The sequence below is a fragment of the Schistocerca nitens genome, chromosome 11 (assembly GCF_023898315.1).
Source record: "Schistocerca nitens isolate TAMUIC-IGC-003100 chromosome 11, iqSchNite1.1, whole genome shotgun sequence".
In the NCBI taxonomy this organism is placed as follows: Eukaryota; Metazoa; Arthropoda; class Insecta; order Orthoptera; family Acrididae; genus Schistocerca; species Schistocerca nitens.
In genome coordinates this window covers 72,778,580-72,800,534 of record NC_064624.1, presented here as the reverse complement: position 1 = coordinate 72,800,534, position 21,955 = coordinate 72,778,580, and the positions used below count along the sequence as shown (strand labels likewise).

At 42.2% G+C, this 21,955-nt stretch overlaps 1 protein-coding gene across 1 annotated transcript in view; it reads left to right on the top strand.

Moving 5' to 3' along the window:
- The window catches only part of LOC126212940 (uncharacterized), a 483,964-nt gene that overhangs the window by 413,155 nt on the left and 48,854 nt on the right, over window positions 1–21,955 (top strand). Inside the window, exon 22 of the mRNA XM_049940457.1 lies at window positions 1,384–1,456. Within this exon, the coding sequence (XP_049796414.1) occupies window positions 1,384–1,456 (73 nt within the window). The remainder of the gene's footprint in view (window positions 1–1,383; window positions 1,457–21,955) is intronic.

The window sequence follows — 21,955 nt, the reverse complement described above, 5'->3', positions numbered from 1 at the left end:
ACAGACAATAGTGGTTTCTTAGCAGATTCATCAGTGATGTTTTTCATATTACCATCATGCATTTAAGTATAAGGGACCTCCTTTGCAGCATTTAATAATTTGTTTAGATCACATCAGTAAACAAAGTTTGTGATCTGATTTTTAATTATCAACAAGTTTGTATCTGTATTTTGCATAAATATTTCTTAAGATTTTTCAATATTTACACAATAAAAATAACACACACACACACACACACACACATAGCGTAAACTAGTTACTCATATGTCAGAGTTTAGTAGATAAGAAAGTTCTCTTGTGATGGAGATCACAGTTTATAGTAAAAGCTGACAGTCAATTTATTTTAAAAGCTGACAGTCGAGAGTTTTGTATTAAGTTATTACAAAGAGACATAATGCACAATCTTAAATTATATGACAAACTTCAAATATTTTGTTCTTCAGAAACAGACATGTACTCGATGTCATTTGAAAATAGGGTAATATGAGGTCAAAATCACTCATGATTTCCAATGAAATTCTGTTACAACTGTGGTTATATTCTTCCATTACCTAGTCACATTTCAAATCTGGGTTATCACACGACCAATAATTTTTTTTTTTTTTGCGTTGAAAATACTGACGTGTTCAGTTCTCATAAGTGAGAAAAATTGATGTTTGTATTATTAAGAGCTTGTCATGTGTTCTCACTATTCAGAAAATTCTATTAAACACAAATATTTTCTTGAACAACTAATGTATTTGTGATTGCAATGGGTCATTTTCTCATCTTTTAGATCCAAGTAAATGTTGCTCCCATTTATTTATAAGATGAAATACTTCAAGTCAGGCATATCAGTACACTCGTTTTGATACATGAAAGTTTTGTGAATTAGGATGAAACTGACATTGAAAGCATAGAGCACATAAATATTCAACCTAATGGACTCACCACTGTGTGTAGGTTTGTTCATTCTGCAATTGTTTTGTACTAGTACGTAGAACACATCAGAATCATAGCCAAAAGGGTCAAACGTACTCCATCTTGACTGTCTCTTTTTACTGGAGGAATCTGTATTGAAAAAGTGTTCTGTACACTGCTGAGTGTGTGTGAGTGTATATGTATATGTACGCTTTCTTGCGAGATGAAACAGCCGAGTGGAGGATATGAATGAGAGGTTCAGACGCTTCTGCGACTGTGTAGGCTGCAGATTTCTCTACTGCCGCCATATGGTGGTTGTGTTTCGGATTCCGCTGAATAGTGACAGGAAGATAGGGAGAGAGATGGAGTAACAGAGAGAGAGATAGAGAGAGAGAGAGAGAATATGTATACCTCTGCTACAGTTACTGCATTTCAAATTTCAGGTCTCATTTTTATAACAAGAAAATTTTCTATTATATTTAGGTCCAGGCACGTAATAAAGAAGTGAGCATCGATGGAGAACCTACTGCAGTGGAAGCTGTCACTTTAGAAGGGGGTATGACGTTTTATTGCCACACTACTGCAATACTTTTAATGACACTTATGATAATATTGCTAATTATAGATAAATATTGAGAGCCTCTATTTTAGAATATACATCTGAATTGAAGTTAAGCATACTGCTACTCTTTATGTGACATTTCTCATATGATGTATCAGTCCGACAGCAGCAATCGGCCCAGACAGAAGAGGCAACAGGGAAGTAACCAATTCTGTGACTTTTACGAGTTTCTAACGAGTAGCGAATTGTATAATTTCATCTGTGTGCTTTGATTGTTCAGTTTCTAGAGTTTGTGCATGTTAATGTAATACCTAATATACACAGTTCTTGCAGTGGAAAGTAAACCGATCTTGTGACATATTATAAGTTCCTAATCAAGAACGAATTATTTAGTCTTACCAGAGTCTTCGGTATTTCGGTTTTTCAATCTCTGTGTATTATTGTAATTTATTGGACACAGTTCTTGAGTTTTGGTCAGGGTCTACAGTAGAGTTCGGCAGCACGTGTCGCTATTGAGTTTGCCTCTTTAGTGTAGTTTTCCATGGTCTGTAGTATGGACAGGGAGTGTGACTGTTGTGTGCAGATGCAAGTCAGATTGGTGGCACTTCACTCTCAGCTACAGGCAGTAAAGGCTTTGGTAACACAGCTTGAATCTGCTGCGGATGTGTACCATTGTTATGGCCAGGCTGCGGGAATCCAACTGATTTCCAGCACATGCAAGTCCTCCGATCGGTCCTCACTGTTGGCCAGTCCAGCTACAGCTCGCACTGAGGTTCACCTCTCACCAGTGGTCGAGTGAGAGGTCACCTCAGGCCGTGGCAATTGGTGAAAGACTCCCAGAGGGCCGCATGTAAGGCCTCCCTGGTCAGTCTAAAGACAGGTCTCTGTGGTTAACACTGTCGCTCAACCAGATGCAGTCACCTATCCTGTTTCGAAGGAAAGCTCTCAGCCTGCACGATCTGGACATTCACAGTGGGTGGGATTACTGATAGTTGGGAATTTCAGTGTTAGGAGCGTTCTCGGGCCCCTTAGGGACATGGCTGCCAAGAAGGGAAGGAAGCCAATGTCCACTCCATGTGCATTACAGGTGTAGTCATTCCTGAAGTGGAACGGGTCCTTCCGGATGCCATGAAGAGCACAGGGTGCAGCCAATTGCAGCTGGTGGCTCACATTGGTCCCAATGATGTGTCTCGCTTTGGATCGAAACAGATTCTCTCTGATTTCGAGCAGCTAACAAAAGTTGTAAAAGCCGCCCAGCTTTCTTGCGATATGAAAGCATGGCTGAGCGGAGGGTATGAATCAGAGGCTCACACGGTTTTGCGACCATGTAGGCTGCAGATTCCTCGACTGCCACCACCTGGTGGTAGTGTTTCGGACTCTGCTGAATAGATCGCATGTCCATTGTACATAGGAGGTGGCTACATGGGTAGCATGGGCTGTGTGGCGTGGACTGGGTGCTTTTTCAGGTTAGAGGGTCTCGAGAAAACGCAAAAAGGCTTCAGTCCCAAAAGGTGCAGGCGGAACACAGGAAGATCGTAGGTACTGGAACCAACAGTATATCAGTTGTAAATTGTCGTACCTGTGTTGCGATAGTATCGGAGCTCCAGATGCTAATACAAAGCACTGATGCTCCAATCGTTATGGCCACTGAAACCTGGAAAAAGCCGGGGTTAAGATCAGCCGAAACTTTTACGAAGAACCTAATGGTGTTCCGTAACAATGGGCTAAACACAGTTGGCGGTGGCGTGTCTGTTGCTGTTAGAAGCAGTTTATCTTGTCACACAATTGAAGTAGATAGTTCCTGTGACTTTAAAGTCAGTGCCGCCATTAGACTGTTGTTTATTTACAGTGTTACGTTTACATGTACACAATCATGATTTTTGACTTCAAAGTGCCGTTATCAAGTGTTTTCTGAAAGCAGGTTAGACAATAACAGTGAAATACATAACAAGTGATATAACCGTATAACAATCCAAATTTGTAATGCTTACTTACAAGCGTTATAAATTGCCTAAGATGGCATACTGTTACATTAAAATACACTATTAGACACGCTGGCTAAGAGTCGATATTTCTGGCAGAGCCAACTGCTTTGTTTCATTACTGAGTACACCATCTTGACTGAATGACAGTTGGATAAGTGTCAAATTGTCTTGGTCAAAGAAATTCCTGTTACAAGCAGGTGTTACAGCACTGTCCCTTTTTTTGTTTGTTTTTGTACTCAGTGTCCAGTAGGACAGGAAAGGTTAGGAACAATTTATTTTCTTTGGTGGTTGTTACATCTTTGCAGCACCTGTTTATCTTAGTATACAATGAAGTTGCCTGCTCATAAACATAAACAGTAGCAAACCTTGTGATAATATTTGCTGCATCCATAAATATAAAAGTCCAGCTAGTCATTGAAGTTGTTTAAAGTACATTTCGGTAGGTAAATATACAGCTTTGTACGTGAAATTAACACGTGGCCAACTATAAGTTGTGTAATTTTGACTCAATTCAGAATTATACAATAAAGTGCAATCACTTATTCTACTCACTCATTAATTAACCAGTGAGGCTTGAAGCGATATTTAGGGTGTACATATCATCAGGCATGTAAATCCTGTTACATGTGTCGGAACATAACTTAGGAATAAGTGCAAATAACACAGGAGTCCAAAAGCTAAAAGAAAATGGTCACCTGCTTGTAACAGGAATTTCTTTGACCAAGACAATTTGACACTTAGCCAACTGTCATTCAGTCAAAATGGTGTACTCAGTAATGACAAAAGGCTCTATCAGAAATATCGTCTCTTAGACAATGTGTCTAATAGTATATTTTAATACGACAATATGCCATCTTCAGCAGTTTATAACACTTGTAAGTAAGCATTACAAATAAGGATTGTTACACAGTTATATCACTTGTTATGTATTTCACTGTTATTGTCTAACCTGCATTCAGAAAACACGTCTAACCTGCATTCAGAAAACACTTGTCAATGGTACTTTGAAGCCGAAATCTTGATTGTGTAAGTGTAAATGTAACACTGTAAATAAACAACCGTATAACGGCTGTACTGACTTTAAAGAAATACGTTTTGACTGTGGCCCCACATTATTAAATAATAATAATAATAATAATAATAATAATAATAATAATTGGTTCCCTTTTCCGACTTACCGATTGAGATGATTCAATCACTGAACAGTTAAAAAAACCTGAGTTTGATATCAAATGGTTCAAATGGCTCTGAGCACTATGGGACTAAGATACTGTGGTCATCAGTCCCCTAGAACTTAGAACTACTTAAACCTAACTAACCTAAGGACATCACATACATCTATTCCCGAGGCAGGATTCGAACCTGCGACCGTAGCGGTCACGCGGTTCCAGACTGTAGCACCTAGAACCGCACGGCCACTCCGGCCGGCTGATATCAAACATGTACCCGACTCACACAGTTATAGTTGGTGGTGATTTGTAATTCCCGTCGACACGTTGGCGAAAATACATGTTTATGCTCGAAGGTACGCTTAATACATCATCTGAAACTTTGCTAAACGCGTTGTCTGCAAATTATTTCGAGCACTTACTTCATGAGCCCACGCGAATAGTAAGCGGTTGTGAAATCACACATCTCCTCTTAGCAACAAATAATTCTGAGCTAATAACAAGCATTAAAACGGATACACTGATTATGAACACAGGGTTGTTGTGGAGAGATTGAATATTGTAACCCCGACGTCCTCCGAAAATGAACGAAAAATATACCTGTTCAAAAAAAGCAGATAAAAATTCACTTTACGTCTTCCCAAGGGACAATCTTCACTCCTTCCAAATTAATAATATAAGTGTAGACCAGATGTGGCTTGAATTCAAAGAAAAGGTATCGGCAGCATTGAGAGATTTATACCAAATAATTCAACAAACGACGGAGCTTATCCTCCTTGGTAGACAAAACAGGCCAGAACACTGTTGCAGAAATAATGAAAAAACATGCCAACTTTAAACGGACCAAAAATTTCCAACAGTGTCGATCTCTTACAGAGCTCGGAATTTAGCCTGGACTTTAACGGGAGATGCTTATAATACTTTCCACAACGAAACTTTTTCTCGAAACATGGTAGAAATTTCCAAGGGGCTCTAGTCGTATGTGAAGTATGCTAGCGGCAAGACACAATCAATGCCTTCATTGCGCAATAGCAATGGAAATACTGTCGGCGACAGTGCTGCCAAGGCAGAGATATTAAAAACAGCTTTCCGAAATTCCTTCACCGAAGAAAACAAATATTCCAGAATTCAAATCAATAAAAGTTGCCAACATGAGTAACGTAGAAATAGATATCCTCAGAATAGTGCACCAACTTGAATCACTTAACAAAAGCAAGTCTTCCGGTCCAAACTGTTTACCAGTTATGTTTCCTTCAGAATATACTGACACAAGAGCTCCACTCTTAACAATCATACACAACCGTTCTCTCGGCGAAAGATCCGTACCCAAAAGCTGTGAATTGGCACAGGTCACACCAGTAGTCAAGAATTGTAGTGGGAGTAATCCACTAAACTGCAGGCCGTATCATTAACGTCGTTATGCAGAAGGGTTTTGGAACATGTATTGAAATTGCGTGCTTACGGAATATCGTCACAGTTATGCGACTAGATTCTCGATTTCCTGTCAGAGAAGTCACAGTTCATAGTAATTGACGCAAAGTCATCGAGTAAAACAGAAGTAATTTATGGCGTTCCCCAACTTAGTGTTACAGGCCCTTTGCCATTCCTTATCTATATAAACGATTTGAGAGACACTCTGGGCAGCCGTCTTAGGTTGTTTGCAGATGATGCTGATGTTTATCGACTAATAAAATGATCAGAAGATCAAAACAAATTGCAAAACAATGTAGAAAATATATCTGCACAGCGCAAAAATTTACAATTGATCCTAAATAATGAAAAGTGTGAGGCAATCTACGTGGGAGCTAAAAGGAATCCGTTAACCTTCGGCAGTCCAATCTAAAGGCCGTAAATTCAAGCAAATACCTATGAACTCCAATTACGATCAACTTAAATTGGAAGGAACACACATAAAATATTGCGGGGAAGGCTAACCAAAGACTCTGTTTCATTGCTAGAAAAATGAGAAGGTGCAACAGACCTACTAAAAGAGACTCTCTACACGACGCTAGTCCGTTCTTTTTTAGAATACTGTTGCACAGTGTGGGATCCTTACCAGATGGGACTGACGGAGTACATCGAGAAACTTCTAAAAAGGGCAGCACGTTTCGTCTTATCGAGAAATAGGGGACAGAGTGTCACTGAAATGATACAGGATTAGGGTGGACATCGTTGAAACAGAGGCGTTTTTCGTTCCAGAGGAATCTTTCCACGAAATTTCACTCACCAACGTTCTCCTCCGAATGCGAAAATATCTTGTTGACGCCGACTTACATCGGGAGAAGCGATCATCGTCATAAAAAAGGGAAATCAGAGCTCTCACGGAAAGACGTATATGTACATTTATTCCGTATACAGTTCGAAATTGGAATAATAGAGAATATTTGTGAAGGTGGTTCGATGAACCCTCTGCCAGGCACATACGTGTGATTTGCAGAGTATCCATGTAGATGCAGATGTAAATGTAGAAGTGGAGGAAATAATCTGTGTAAACATAAAATTCATGCAACATTATTTTCTATCAGACAGCCAATATTGGCTTTCGGTCCTATTCCTCACACACTGCTTTCTGAACATCTTCGTGAAATGTCAAAAACAGAGGTGAACCATACCAGTAGCCCAGGTCAGATAATCTCTCTTTCATTTAAACAATGCCTACCATCTGCATCTACACACATACTCTGCAAAGCACTGTGAAGTGCGAGGTAGAGGGTGCATAGTGTTGTACCACTTATGAGGGCCTCTTCTGTTCCTATTAGCACACAGCACAAAACAATTATTTCTTAAATGCCGCTTCTCGCTGTAAGGTATCGACGCGGAGGAGCAGGAACTGAACTGTAATGTTTCACGTCACTCGTTACTACATTAAATACCAGTGTGATAAAACGTTTCGAAAACAAAAGTTACATAAAAAATATTTGTTTCGCATGAACACTTATTTCTGATGACAAATGATTAGTAAGCGCATCAGATTTTCTCTTAATCATTTACGTAGTATTCTGAGTACTTTTCTCAAATATAAAGGTCACATATTACGCCATTCGTCACGCTATTTTCTACTCCCCTAAACATAATCCAAAGATGTCCAAAGACACAGTCATAACGTTATACATCCTCACAAAACCTTGTTACAAATTTTGGAAAACTAAGGAATAAAAGAAAAACCCTTCAGGTCAGGAATATATAAATCCCACAGATTGGTAATGGACATGATGCTAACGGTTTACCCACACTCATGCTCCATTATTACAATATACTTTTTGTACGAATTTCCGTTTATAACATTTATATAAGTGCTTATAACATTTGTATAAGTGCATCAAATAGAACAATATAGCCGGTTCGGTGGCCGTGCGGTTCTAGGCGCTGCAGTCCGGAACCGCGAGACTGCTACGGTCGCAGGTTCGAATCCTGCCTCGGGCATGGGTGTGTGTGATGTCCTTAGGTTAGTTAGGTTTAAGTAGTTGTACGTTCTAGGGGACTGATGACCTAAGATGTTAGGTCCCATAGTGCTCAAAGCCATTTGAACCATTTTTGAAGATCAATATAGTAGAAGCAAATTAGAGTCGTTTTATCAAGAAATAGTAACAGTTAATGAATACAGGCTTAATTAATAGGATATAAGTACAGTTGAATATTATTTTGATGGCAAGGAAATTTCACAGACATCTCAAACAACTTTGTCTTACTGCGGAAGGTAGCATACCATTATACACACATCAAAAAAAGTTTCGCATCACCACAGTTCCCAGAACTCCTGAATACAGACGTTGACTGTAGGCATTGTATCACAGATACAGTCCCTTTTACTGTTCAGAGATGTTACTAAACACACCCAAAGAAGTAAACAACCATGCATGAGAAGCGCCTATTAGACGGAGGGGGTCCAACAGCCAATCAGTTCCAGTCATTCCACCAGGCAGGAGGTACATGGCTCGTGTTTTCTGAAGTTCAACCATGCCTAGATGGTTAATACCTATGTTCGATCATGCCCGCATTGTTACTTTGTCCCAGGAAGGGCTCTCAACAAGGGAAGTGTCCAAGCGTCTCGGAGTGAACCAAAGCGATGTTGTTCGGACATGGAGGAGATACAGGAAGACTGGAACTGTCGATGGAATGCCTCGCTCAGGCCACTCAAGGGCTCCTGCTGCAGTGGATGACCGCTCCCTACGGATTATGCCTCGGAGCAACGCAGCAACCTGGAATCGGCATTGAATATTTCACAGCCGCCACGGAGCGCACATATTGTTTTGAGAAATAATGGTTCTGTTGTTATTTTCTAGTCAGTTATTAGTCTGTTGAATAATGCTCTTCATGCAGCCACAGGACGTCGTGCACAATGGGTTGCATGATGCACAACTTCACTGCTGACATCCAAGGCGAGATCCATCTTTGAACCACGACCCCACGCAGCGCGGTACAGACGGGCCCAACAACATGCCGAATAGACCGCTCAGGACTGTCGTCACGTTCTCTTCACCGATGAGTGTCGCGTATGTCTTCAACCAGACAATCGTCGTACATGTGTTTGGAGGCAATCCTGTCAGGCTGAAGGCCTTAGGCACACTGTCCATAGAGTGCAGCAATGTGGAGGTTCCCTGGTATTTTGGGGTGGCAATATGTGGGGCTGATTTACGCCGCTGGTGATCATGGAAGCCGCCGTAACGGGCTGTACGATATGTGAATAGCATCCTCCGACTGGTAGTGCAACCATTTCGGCAGAATACTGGCGAGGCATTCGAGTTCATGGACGACAATTCGCGACCCCATCGTGCGCATCTTGTGAATGACTTCCTTCAGGATAACGACATCGCCCGACTGTAGTGGCCAGCATGTTCTTCAGACATGAACCCTGTCGATTATGCTTGGGATGCTTGGGAAAGACTGAAAAGAGCTGTTTATGGACGATATGGCCCACCAGCCACTCTGAGGGATCTATGCCGAATCGCCGTTGAGGAGTGGGACAATTTGGACCAACAATGCCTTGATGAACTTGTGGACAGTTCGAATACAGGCATGCATTAATGCTAGAGGACGTGCTACTGGGTATTACAGGTACCGGTGTGTACAGCAGTCTGGACCACCACCTCTACAGGCCTCTCTGTACGGTGGTACAACATGCAATCTGTGGCTTTCATGCGCAAAACGAAGGGTAGAAATGAAGTTTGTGTTGGTCTCTATTCCAATTTTCTGTGCAGATTCCGGAATTCACGGAACCGAGGTGATGCAAAACTTGTTTTGATATGTGTGTATTCGCAAATAGATCGTGCTGAATTTAAGTGTTCATGAAATTCCCTCTCAATGTTCTTTCCTTATAGTTTCTTCCCTTCTTCATTTGTTTAATTTCTCACTTTAATATACTGTGAGTTGTCAGCTGAGAATTTAGCGTAACCCACAGACGCTATGAGACTGGAACCCAGTGACCTGCACAGTGAACCGACAGTTGCCCATGAGATCATGTGAAATTGAAAATCAAAGTCGTGCCATGTTTAACTAATTGACTATCTGAATTAAACAGAGATGGCCTAACTGATCATGAAATACGGGTATCTCAGCTCACGTAGAAATATTGAGCAAGGTTTCTGTCATGTTACTAAACGGAACTAAAAGTCACTACAACAATCTGATTTGTTTCTAGGTGTATCACTTTGTTTCTAGTCACTGAAATACCTATACAAATAATTATAAAAATGCAAAATGATGCAAATAAATGACAGATATGGGCACACGTTGGCGAATTTGAGCTGGAAAGATATGAAAATTGCAGAGTTAATTGATAGCCTGAAGACAAGAGCCATAAAATTACAAAAGTGCACTGATTCTCTCAGTTAAGCACATACCAGAAGCAGCTACTTGTTGCGAATAATTAATTCAGAAGAACTAAACTTTCACTTGAAACAATTAACTTTGCAGTCCCTCCGTCATGATATACACATGTTGGGCCCGTGCCTACAACTTTGCTGCTACTTGGGTGCAGGAGATGCCTGCAGATGACGCTGAAAGTTTCTTAAGTCCAGCTCCAGCCTCAGTGATGAGCTGCTCCACAAATTGTAGCTGCCCTGTCAGTGCCAGAATCCCAGAGCCAGTCGCAGTGTACATTCCGAGTTCCGACCAACGAAAAGTTTATAACAACTGCAGCAACTTTCCTCCTCGTAACGAAACTGGTGTGGTTAACCAGTTCTGTTCAGGACACTCCTACAGTGGTGCAGCAGACAGAAGTGCACTCGTGTTATATGCTTGTTTTCGTGTTTCGTCCAATAGAAACGCCCACATGCCAGACTCGTGAGTCTCCGCCGCTACTACAGAATTAACTGTTGCGAGCCAATCATAGGCTTCCTTACAACATTTAAACATCAACATTTAAACATCAACATTTAAACATCTGTGACGTCGTTTGACCCCCAATGTGTGTCTCCCACACTGAGTGCGTCGTGTTCTTCTCCTGCTCTCATAGACCTTAAACTTCATCACGGCACTGGGCATTGGTGCAGCAGCAGAGCTTTGCACGGTCCGATGAATCCCGGTATCTTCTTCATCGTGACGGTGGGAGAGCGCGAATCTACATCTACATCAACATATATACTCCGCAAGCCACCCGACGGTGTGTGGCGGAGGGCACTTTACATGTCCCTGTCATTACCTCCCTTTCCTGTTCCAGTCGCGTACGGTTCGCGGGAAGAACGACTGTCTGAAAGCCTCCGTACGCGCTCTAATCTCTCTAATTTTGCATTCGTGATCTCCTCGGGAGCTATAAGTAGGGGGAAGCAATATATTCGATACCTCATCCAGAAACGCACCCTCTCGAAACCTGGCGAGCAAGCTACACCGCGATGCAGAGCGTCTCTCTTGCAGAGTCTGCCACTTGAGTTTGCTTAACATCTCCGTAACGCTATCACGGTTACCAAATAACCCTGTGACGAAACGCGCCGCTCTTCTTCGGATCTTCTCTATCTCCTCCGTCAACCCGATCTGGTACGGATCCCACACTGATGAGCAACACTAAAGTATAGATCGAACGAGTGTTTTGTAAGCCACCTCCTTTGTTGATGGACTATATTTTCTAAGGACTCTCCCAATGAATCTCAACCTGGCACCCGCCTTACCAACAATTAATTTTATATGATAATTCCACTTCAAATCGTTCCGCACACATACTCCCAGATATTTTACAGAAGTAACTGCTACCAGTGTTTGTTCCGCTATCATATAATCATACAATAAAGGATCCTTCTTTCTATGTATTCGCAATACATTACATTTGTCTATGTTAAGGGTCAGTTGCCACTCCCTGCACCAAGTGCCTATCCGCTGCATTTCGCTACAATTTACTAATGCTGCAACTTCTCTGTATACTACAGCATCATCTGCGAAAAGCCGCATGGAACTTCCGACACTATCTACTAGGTCATTTATATATATTGTCAAAAGCAATGGTCCCATAACACTCCCCTGTGGCACGCCAGAGGTTACTTTAACGTCTGTAGACGTCTCCCCATTGATAACAACATGCTGTGTTGTGTTTGCTAGAAACTGTTCAATCCAGCCACACAGCTGGTCTGATATTCCGTAGGCTCTTACTTTATCAGGCGACAGTGCGGAACTGTATCGAACGCCTTCCGGAAGTCAAGGAAAATAGCATCTACCTGGGAACCTGTATCTAATATTTTCTGGGTCTCATGAACAAATAAAGCGAGTTAGGTCTCACACGATCGCTGTTTCCGGAATCCATGTTGATTCCTACAGAGTAGATTCTGGGTTTCCAAAAACGACATGATACGCGAGCAAAAAACATGTTCTAAAATTCTACAACAGACCGACGTCAGAGATATACGTCTACAGTTTTGCGCATCTGCTCGACGTCCCTTCTTTAAGACTGGGACTACCTGTGCTCTTTTCCAATCATTTGGGACCTTCCGTTCCTCTAGAGACTTGCGGTACACGGCTGTTGGAAGGGGGGCAAGTTCTTTCGCGTACTCTGTGTAGAATCGAATAGGTCCAGTGGACTTTCCTCTGTTGAGTGATTCCAGTTGCTTTTCTATTCCTTGGACACTTAGTTCGATGTCAGCCATTTTTTCGTTTGTGCGAGGATTTAGAGAAGGAACTGCAGTGCGGTCTTCCTCTGTGAAACAGCTTTGGAAAACGGTGTTTAGTATTTCAGCTTTACGCGTGTCGTCCTCTGTTTCAATGCCATCATCATCCCGGAGTGTCTGGATATGCTGTTTCGAGCCACTTACTGACTTAACGTAAGACCAGAACTTCCTAGGATTTTCTGTCAAGTCGGTACATAGAATTTTACTTTCGAAATCACTGAACGCTTCACGCATAGCCCTCCTTACGCTAACTTTGACATCGTTTAGCTTCTGTTTGTCTGAGAGGTTTTGGCTGCATTTACACTTGGAGTGAAGCTCTCTTTGCTTTCGCAGTACTTTCCTAACTTTGTTGTTGAACCACGGTGGGTTTTTCCCGTCCCCCACAGTTTTACTCGGCACGTACCTGTCTAAAACGCATTTTACGATTGCCTTGAACTTTTTCCATAAACACTCAACATTGTCAGTGTCGGAACAGAAATTTTCGTTTTGATCTGTTAGGTAGTATGAAATCTGCTTTCTATTACTCTTGCTAAACAGATAAACCTTCCTCCCTTTTTTTATATTCCTATTAACTTCCATATTCAGGGATGCTGTAGGCACTCCCTCTTCGTCTGCCGTTCCCACGGCGACTGCACGGAGCTTTCGTGTCTGTTGAGAAAACACCACTCTCTTCCTGGCGTATATCTGACTGACAACTTGCTGTCACCAGAAACATTCTTATTGTCTGCGCTCACCCCAGATTTCTTCTTCATTCATTGAATCCCCAAGTTGCAGGAAAACTCTAAAACGACCCATTACCATACATAAGTACGGGAGCAATCATTGCCATTAGATTACTTCCATAAAGCGTTCATAATTTAAATAGATTGGCTCTCCTCATTGGAATAATTGTTTATTAATAGGGTTACAGAGCAGCTTTGTAAAAACTGTTGCATAACATCACCCTTCCCTCGTTTTTAAAGTGGGTTACAACGCTTTTGCAACATCCTGAAGAACTGATATTTTCTTAAGAATGTCATACGCTGAAGGATACCTTGTTGCACAAATCCACTCATTCTCCAGCTTAATTGAATGAATATTTATGAGAAATTCACATTTACTATATTTTGATCCTGATCATTCCTACTTTTAGGCATTATACTTATCTTATATGGATATGGTGTCTGTTTTTTCAGACATGTCCGAAAGAACAAACACCAGATCCATATAAGTATATAGTTCTGGAAATTCACCTTCTTCTTCTTCTATGCGAATGCACACATATTACTTTTATGGGACTAGGTAAGAGTGCCTTCCACAAGTAATGAGTGTGTGGGGTAGGGACACTATGATTGTAGTGTGTGGACATATAAGGTGAGAATGTGGGTCTCACAGAGGCGTGCACAAGGTAGTCCCTGCAGTTGCACTATTCTCTGTGCCCTCGGAGGCTCAGATGGGTAGAGCGTCTGCAATGTAAGCAGGCGATACTGGGTTCGAGTCCCGGTTGGTACACACATCTCCACCCGTCTCCGTTGATAAACAGCGTGTAAATTTTAAGTTGACAAACCAGAATAACTCGAAAAATAAGTTTCACACGAAAATAATGTGTAGAATCCAAAGTTGATTATTTTCGAGGGGGCCATTTGCTGGTGCTAAAATTATCCCGCTACCCCAGCCCATGGGGATGGGGCGAGAGGCAACGTTAAAATTTCAATTAGTAACCCCCATTTTTCATTTCAGAATCACATTCTACATAAATAACTATGTACATTTTGTCTGGAGCATTTGTTTTGATTCTTGGTAGCTGGTGCTGTAATTAAAAAAAATCCATGTTCTCATTTTTGCGTGTTTATAAATGTCAAACCAAATATTTGGGTCACCATTTGTAAAACTGTAATTCCTCTCTCTCAAACCCTACCCTATTGAGAGAAAGGGAGAGTTCTTGTTCTAGCGAATCAAAATCTACGAGTAACAAGTATTTTTTATTTATCTGTAACATTTGCCACACAAAAAAGAGAACATGGATTTTTTTGAATTACAGCGCGAACTACCAAGAATCAAAACTTATGTTTAAGACAAAATGTACTTAGTTTATTTGTGAAGAATCTGATTCTGCAATAAAAAATGGGGGTTCCCACTTCATATTTTAAAGTTGCATCCCGCCCCAAGCCCACGGGGGTTGGGATGGCTGGCTAATTTTAGCACCAGCAGATGTCCCCCTAGAAAATAATCAGCTTTGGATTCTACAAATTTTATATGTGAAGTTTATTTTTCGATTTATTCTACTTTGGCAACTTAAAATTTACACCCTGTGTATCAACGCCCATCAGAAGCTGAAGGTATTAATGTATAATTCTAATTTTATTACACTTGTCAACATTATTCATAATAAAAACACTATATATCAAACACACTTAAATACAGAGTATCCTTTGAACATACATGCACATAGAAAACAACATTTGTGTTAAAAATATTGGAAAATTCATCTGTAATATCATTTCTGAGACTGTCTGACAAAATTTGAGTGCAAGTTTGTAAAACATTGTAGCTGGTGTGATATTTTAACCACACAAAATATAACACTAACATGTTCAACATAGATTACAATTATTTCCAGATAAAACAAACATGCAGTAAACTATTGTAAGGCTACAGAGCTGTACAACTTGCAACACCGCTGACAGTGCACCTCAAGATTTCTCCGTTGTGTAGGCATTTCGTATAAACCCGTTTCTAAATGTCTCAGAATGAGCCTCTAGGCCAGTTGCTGTAAATACATTCATAGAGAAGCAGATATACGCTCACGCAAAAAATTAAATATGTCCCTGTAAAGAAAGAAAATCATCAAGGAAAAATCAAATGATAAGCTGCATTATATCAGAGCAGACATACATGCAGTGTTCAACACATGGATAGCTTTGACTCAAAGTTCGGTATCAGAAACAACGAGATTATGGATCGAATAATGTTCACAGAGTTTTGTGGAAGCACGACACGATTCATGAATTTCTATTAACGTTTCCTTTGGTTGACTAGTCAGAGAATACATTTTTAGTCATAGGACTATGTAATAATATTGTTCATGTCCGTAGCCTACATGCAATAAACATTGTTCTTCTCTCAACCTCTTTCAGTGTCAATGACTGCCAGACCTGTTGCATGATGAGAATCCCAATTACACCACTAAACACACGTAAATTGTCTTTACGATTGTTTCGTGAGGAGTGATGCTGCAGTGAGTTGCCCTAATGTTCATTATCTCATGCACAAGCGAATAGAATAAAATTATTAATGTTTAAAACGTGTATGCAATCATACTTCTGTCGCTTGTAGAGCATATTATGCGTACACCAACGTAAAAGTGCAACGTAAATGTTACACACGATATTCATTGTTTATTGAAGCGGTATAATCTTGTGTAGGTAACTCAACTGACTTCTCAAATGTTCCCGCTGGACCTTGTTGTCAGACGTCAGTATGCATGTTCCAAGAAGGATTACCGTATGGTGATTTGTTGGCATATAACTGCCAATTAGCGTCACTGGGTACAAATACCTTTTCTACGCAGCTGTGATGCCAATTACTGCTTCCGTTCAGCCGGATTCAAACCTGTGATGTGGCACACACCGTCAGGGTTGGGCGTCCTTGTCAGATGCAACCCAGCAATCTACAGCTGGAGTCAAAAAAACGATGTTGCTCCAGTTTAGACTTATTCTGCGGACCTTCATCACGCATTCTCCGACAGCCAAAGAGCGTTCAGTAATATTTTGAGCGCTCTGGTCCGAATGCTGTACCTAATGCGAGCGTTAAACATGATAGTAGCGAGTCGTTTTGCGGATTTTTGTTCCACTTCTTGCGGATTGTCATCGTTGAAGGTGGTGTTGAGTGATACATTCCACAGCAGTAAAGGAGAGACACAATTAGCAGGATATACGCTTTCTTCAAAGAGAAAGCCGCGCATGCGCGCACCGCAACTGTCGCTTGGAATCGTCAACAACCCAATCCTCGTGCGTGCCCCGACATGGGCGAACCCGCATCGTTCGTGGATCGAACTACTATAGTACATCCAGATAGAATCTGTCTCAGACGCTTCGTGTTCCAGCATTGGCAGGTGAGCTGAGGTCGCCTTTTCGCCCTTAGCTGGACGGTGAGCTGTGCTGTCACCTTGTTCGCATTCCGTCGCTGGTGTGACATTTGTCCCTAAACAACGCTGCATTGTTGCACATTATAACTACAAGACGCAAAATGAACAAAATGTTCATGACTCTTTACATCATTTATCGATGAAGAAAATTGTTTAATACAGTTGGCTGGTGAACCTCATTTAACGTGCTGTATAACTATTCGCTTGTAGCGACAGTGTTCACTTGCCGTCAATGCAGTGAAGTGCCGCGTGTGGTGTGCAGGAGCGTGCTTTTGTTAACGTCGCGGCTGCGAGTGGCCTTCCTGTGCCAGCCACCAGGGGCGCTGCAATCGTCCTCGTATATTTCACAGCCGCCACGGAGTATACATATTGTTTTGAGAAATAACAGTTTTGTTGTTATTTTCTAGTCAATTATTAGTCTCAAGAAGTTACGCCGAGTAGGAAGTTCATTGAGATTTTTTGCGGATGATGCTGTGGTATATCGAGAGGTTGTAACAATGGAAAATTGTACTGAAATGCAGGAGGATCTGCAGCGAATTGACGCATGGTGCACGGAGTGGCAATTGAATCTCAATGTAGACAAGTGTAATGTGCTGCGAATACATAGAAAGAAAGATCTCTTATCATTGAGCTGCACTATAGCAGGTCAGCAACTGGAAGCAGTTAATGCCATAAATTATCTGGGAGTACGCATTAGAAGTGATTTAAAATAGAATGATCATATAAAGTTGATCGTCGGCAAAGCAGATGCCTGACTGAGATTCAATGGAAGAATCCTAAGGAAATGCTATCCGAAAACAAAGAAAGTAGGTTACACTACACTTGTTCGCCCGCTACTTGAATACTGCTCAGCAGTCTGGGATCCGTACCAGATAGGGTTGATAGAAGAGATAGAGAGGATCCAACGGAGAGCAGCGCGCTTCGTTACAGGATCATTTAGTAATCGCGAAAGCGTTACGGAGATGATAAACTCCAGTGGAAGACTCTGCAGGAGAGACGCTCAGTAGCTCGGTACGGGCTTTTGTTGAAGTTTCGAGAACATACCTTCACCGAGGAGTCAAGCAGTATATTGCTCCCTCCTACGTACATCTCGCGAAGAGACCATGAGGATAAAATCAGAGAGATTAGAGCCCACACAGAGGCATACCGACAATCCTTCTTTCCACGAACAATACGAGACTGGAATAGGAGAACCGATAGAGGTACTCAAGGTACCCTCCACCACACTCGGTCAGGTGGCTTGCGGAGTATGGATGTAGACGTAGATGTAGATGTACTGCGTACTGACCTATTCCTTATTGCTGTGTCTATTCCCTTAGCGAACTTCAAGTGTATCTTGACATCCTTAGTATTTCCGTATCCCACTTCTTTGCGTATTGATTCTTCCTGATTAATGTCTTAAACTTCAGCCTACTCTTCATCTCTGTTACATTGTGATCTGAGCCTATATCTGCCCCTGGATATGCCTTACAGTCCAGTATCTGATTTAGGAATCTCTGTCTCACCCCCCGTGTCACTCGGCTGGAACAGAGTATTCACTATTACTAGCTGAAATTTTTTACAGAACTCAATTAGTCTTTCTCCTCTCTCATTCCTTGTCCCAAGCCCATACTCTCTTGTAACTTTTTTTTCTTCTCCTTCCCCTATAACTGCATTCCAGTCCCCCACGACTATTAAATTTTCATATCCCTTTACGAACTGTGTTAGCATTTCATTATTCTCATATACTTATTCTATTTCTTCATCTTCACCTTGCGACATCGGCATGTATATCTGAACTATCGTTATCGCTGTTGGTTTGCTGTCGATTCTGATAAGAACAACCCTATCACTGAACCGGTCACAGTAACACAATCTCCACCCTACCTTCATATACATAACGAATCCTATTCCAGTTGTAGCATTTTCTGCTGCTGTTGATATTACCCTATATTCATCTGACCAGAAATCCTTGTCTTCTTTCCATCTCACTTCACTGATCCTTGCAGTATCTAGATTGAGCCTTTGCGTTTACCTACCGGCAACAAATCTAGCAACCCGCCTCTGAATTGCTTCCACGTCTTCCTGTAACCCAATCTTCTACGGGTCCCAAACAGTCGAGCAGTACTCAAAAGCAGGTCGCATTAGCGTCCTGTATGCAGTCTGTGCACGTACTTTAGGTCTACCGATTCCCATCCCATTCTGAAAATTGCCCTGTGGTGCGTCGTCGCTATGTCTCATGGTGTGGCATACGTTTAAGAGGGATTAATCTTCCTCGTCACCCCTTTCTCATTCTCATGGCGTCTCCTGACCTGCTCCGTGAAGCACTGTGAAACTACACGTTTAATTCGTGGTAAGGTACAAATGTGGACGTTCACATAGTAGGATCTAGATACTAAGACTAAAAGAAAGACACACCATATAGGAATTGTCCGAATGTGACGGATATCGCTAGATGTGATGTAAACAACTGGCCATTAAAATTGCTGCACCACGAAGATGACGTGCTACAGACGCGAAATTTAATCGACAGGAAGAATATGCTGTGATATGCAAATGTTTACCTTTTCAGAGCATTCACACAAGGTTGGCGCCGGTGACGACACTTACAACGTGCTGACATGAGGGAACTATCCAACCGATTTCTCATACACAAACAGCAGTTGATCCGCGTTGCCTGGTGATATGTTGTTGTGATGCTTACCATCACGTTTCCGACTTTGATAAATGTCGGATTGTAGCCTATCGCGATTGCGATTTATCGTATCGAAACATTGCTGCTCGCGTTGGTCGAGATCCAATGACTGTTAGCAGAATATGGAGTCGGTGGGTTCCGGGGGGTAATACAGAACGCCATGCTGGATCCCAACGGCCTCGTATCACTAGCAGTCGAGATGACAGGCATCTTATCGGCATGGCTGTAACGGATCGCGCAGCCACATCTCGATCTCTGAGTCAACACATGGGGACGTTTGCAAGACAACAACGAACTACACGAACAGTTCGACGACGTTTGCAGCAGCACGGACTATCCGCTCGGAGACCATGGTTGCGGATACCCTTGACGCTGTATCACAGACAGGAGCGCCTGCGATGCTGTACTCGACGACGAACCCGGGTGCACGAATGGCAAAACGTCATTTTTTCGGATGATTCCAGGTTCTGTTTACAGCATCACGATGGTCGCATCCGTGTTTGGCGACATCGCGGTAAACGCACATTGGAAGCGTGTACTCGTCATCGCCATACTGGCGTATTACACGGCGTGATGGTATGGGGTGCCTCTGGTTACACGTCTCGGTCACCTCTTGTTCGCATTGACGGCACTTTGAACAGTGAACGTTATACTTCATATGTATTACTACCCGTGGCTCTACCCTTCATATGATCGCTGTGAAACCCTACATTTCATCAGGATAATGCACGACCGCATGTTGCAGGTCCTCTACGGGTCTTTCTGGATACAGAAAATGTTGGAATGCTGCCCTGGCCAGCACATTCCCCAGATCTCTCACCAATTCAAACCGTCTGGTCAATGGTGGCCGAGCAACTGTCTCATCACAATACTCCAGTCACTACTCTTGATGAACTGTGGTATCGTGTTGAAGCTGCATGTGCAGCTGTAACTGTACACGCCATCCAAGCTCAATGCCCAGGCGTATCAAGGCCGTTATTACGGCTAGAGGTGGTTCTTCTGGGTACTGATTTCTGAGGATCTATGCACGCAAATTGCGTGAAAATGTAATCACATGTCAGTTCTAGTATAATATATTTGTCCAATGATTACCCGTTTATGATCTGCATTTCTTCTTGGTGTGGCAATTTTAATGGCCAGTAATGTACATGTACAGACAGGCAAAAGATTACAATTTCAGGAACACCAGATTATTTATTCAAGGGAAAGAGCTTTACAAACGGAGCAGGTGAGTTACGCCCTGGCCCATCTCCGACCCTTATGGAAACAGTTATTCAGCTTGGCGATGATTGATAGAATTGTCGGGTGTCCTCTTGAGGGATGCAGTGCCAAATTTTGTCCAACCGGCGGGCTCGAGCGTCAGCATCCCGACCTGGTTAAAGGGCCCTGCCCGAAAAGCTCCAAAAAGTTCTGAATTGTGGAGAGAACTGGTGGGCTTTTTAGCAGAAGTATGGTTGGCCGAGCATGGAGACAAGCCGTAGAAACACTCGCCTTATGTGGACTGGCATTATCTTACTGAAGTGTAGCCCAGGATGTGTTACCATGAAGGGCAACGGAACGAGGCGCATCATTATCGCCTACGTACCGCTGTACAGTAAGGGCGCCGCGGATGACCGCCAAAGGGCTACTGTTACGAAATGAAACGGCACTCCAGACCATCAGCCCTGCCTGTTGGGCGCTACAGAGGGCGAGCCAGGTTGGTTTCCCACTGCACGTCTTCACAGGTCACCAGGGCTCAGTTAGAAGGGGAACTCATCACTGAAGACAGTGCGATTCAAGATCGATGATGTGGCTGAACGAAAAAATTTTTACAGAATTTAGAACTGTAGTTTGCAAGCCACATAAAGCAGCTTACATAATTCCGTTTTCCAAACGATAATTGTTGTGAGTGCACAATCTGTGTGCAAAGTTCGTGAATGTCAATTGAGAGACAGAGAACAAGAGACAGAATGGCATTAGGATTTGTGATTCACACAACTAGTATGTTATGTGTTAGCAGCTGTATACCTTCAGTACAGTATTTCTGTTAACAATGTGTTAGGAATGTTACAGGTTAACTTTGCTCTGTTTTAAGTAATATTTTTGGACGTATGAGTGCATTGAGGTGTGATAAAACCATTGATATATTGGCTACTATTCGAGGCAGTCTATAGCAGACTGTAAAACTTTTCCCACCATTTAGAAAAGAATAAATTCTTATACACTCCTGGAAATTGAAATAAGAACACCGTGAATTCATTGGCCCAGGAAGGGGAAACTTTATTGACACATTCCTGGGGTCAGATACATCACATGATCACACTGACAGAACCACAGGCACATAGACACAGGCAACAGAGCATGCACAATGTCGGCACTAGTACAGTGTATATCCACCTTTCGCAGCAATGCAGGCTGCTATTCTCCCATGGAGACGATCGTAGAGATGCTGGATGTAGTCCTGTGGAAC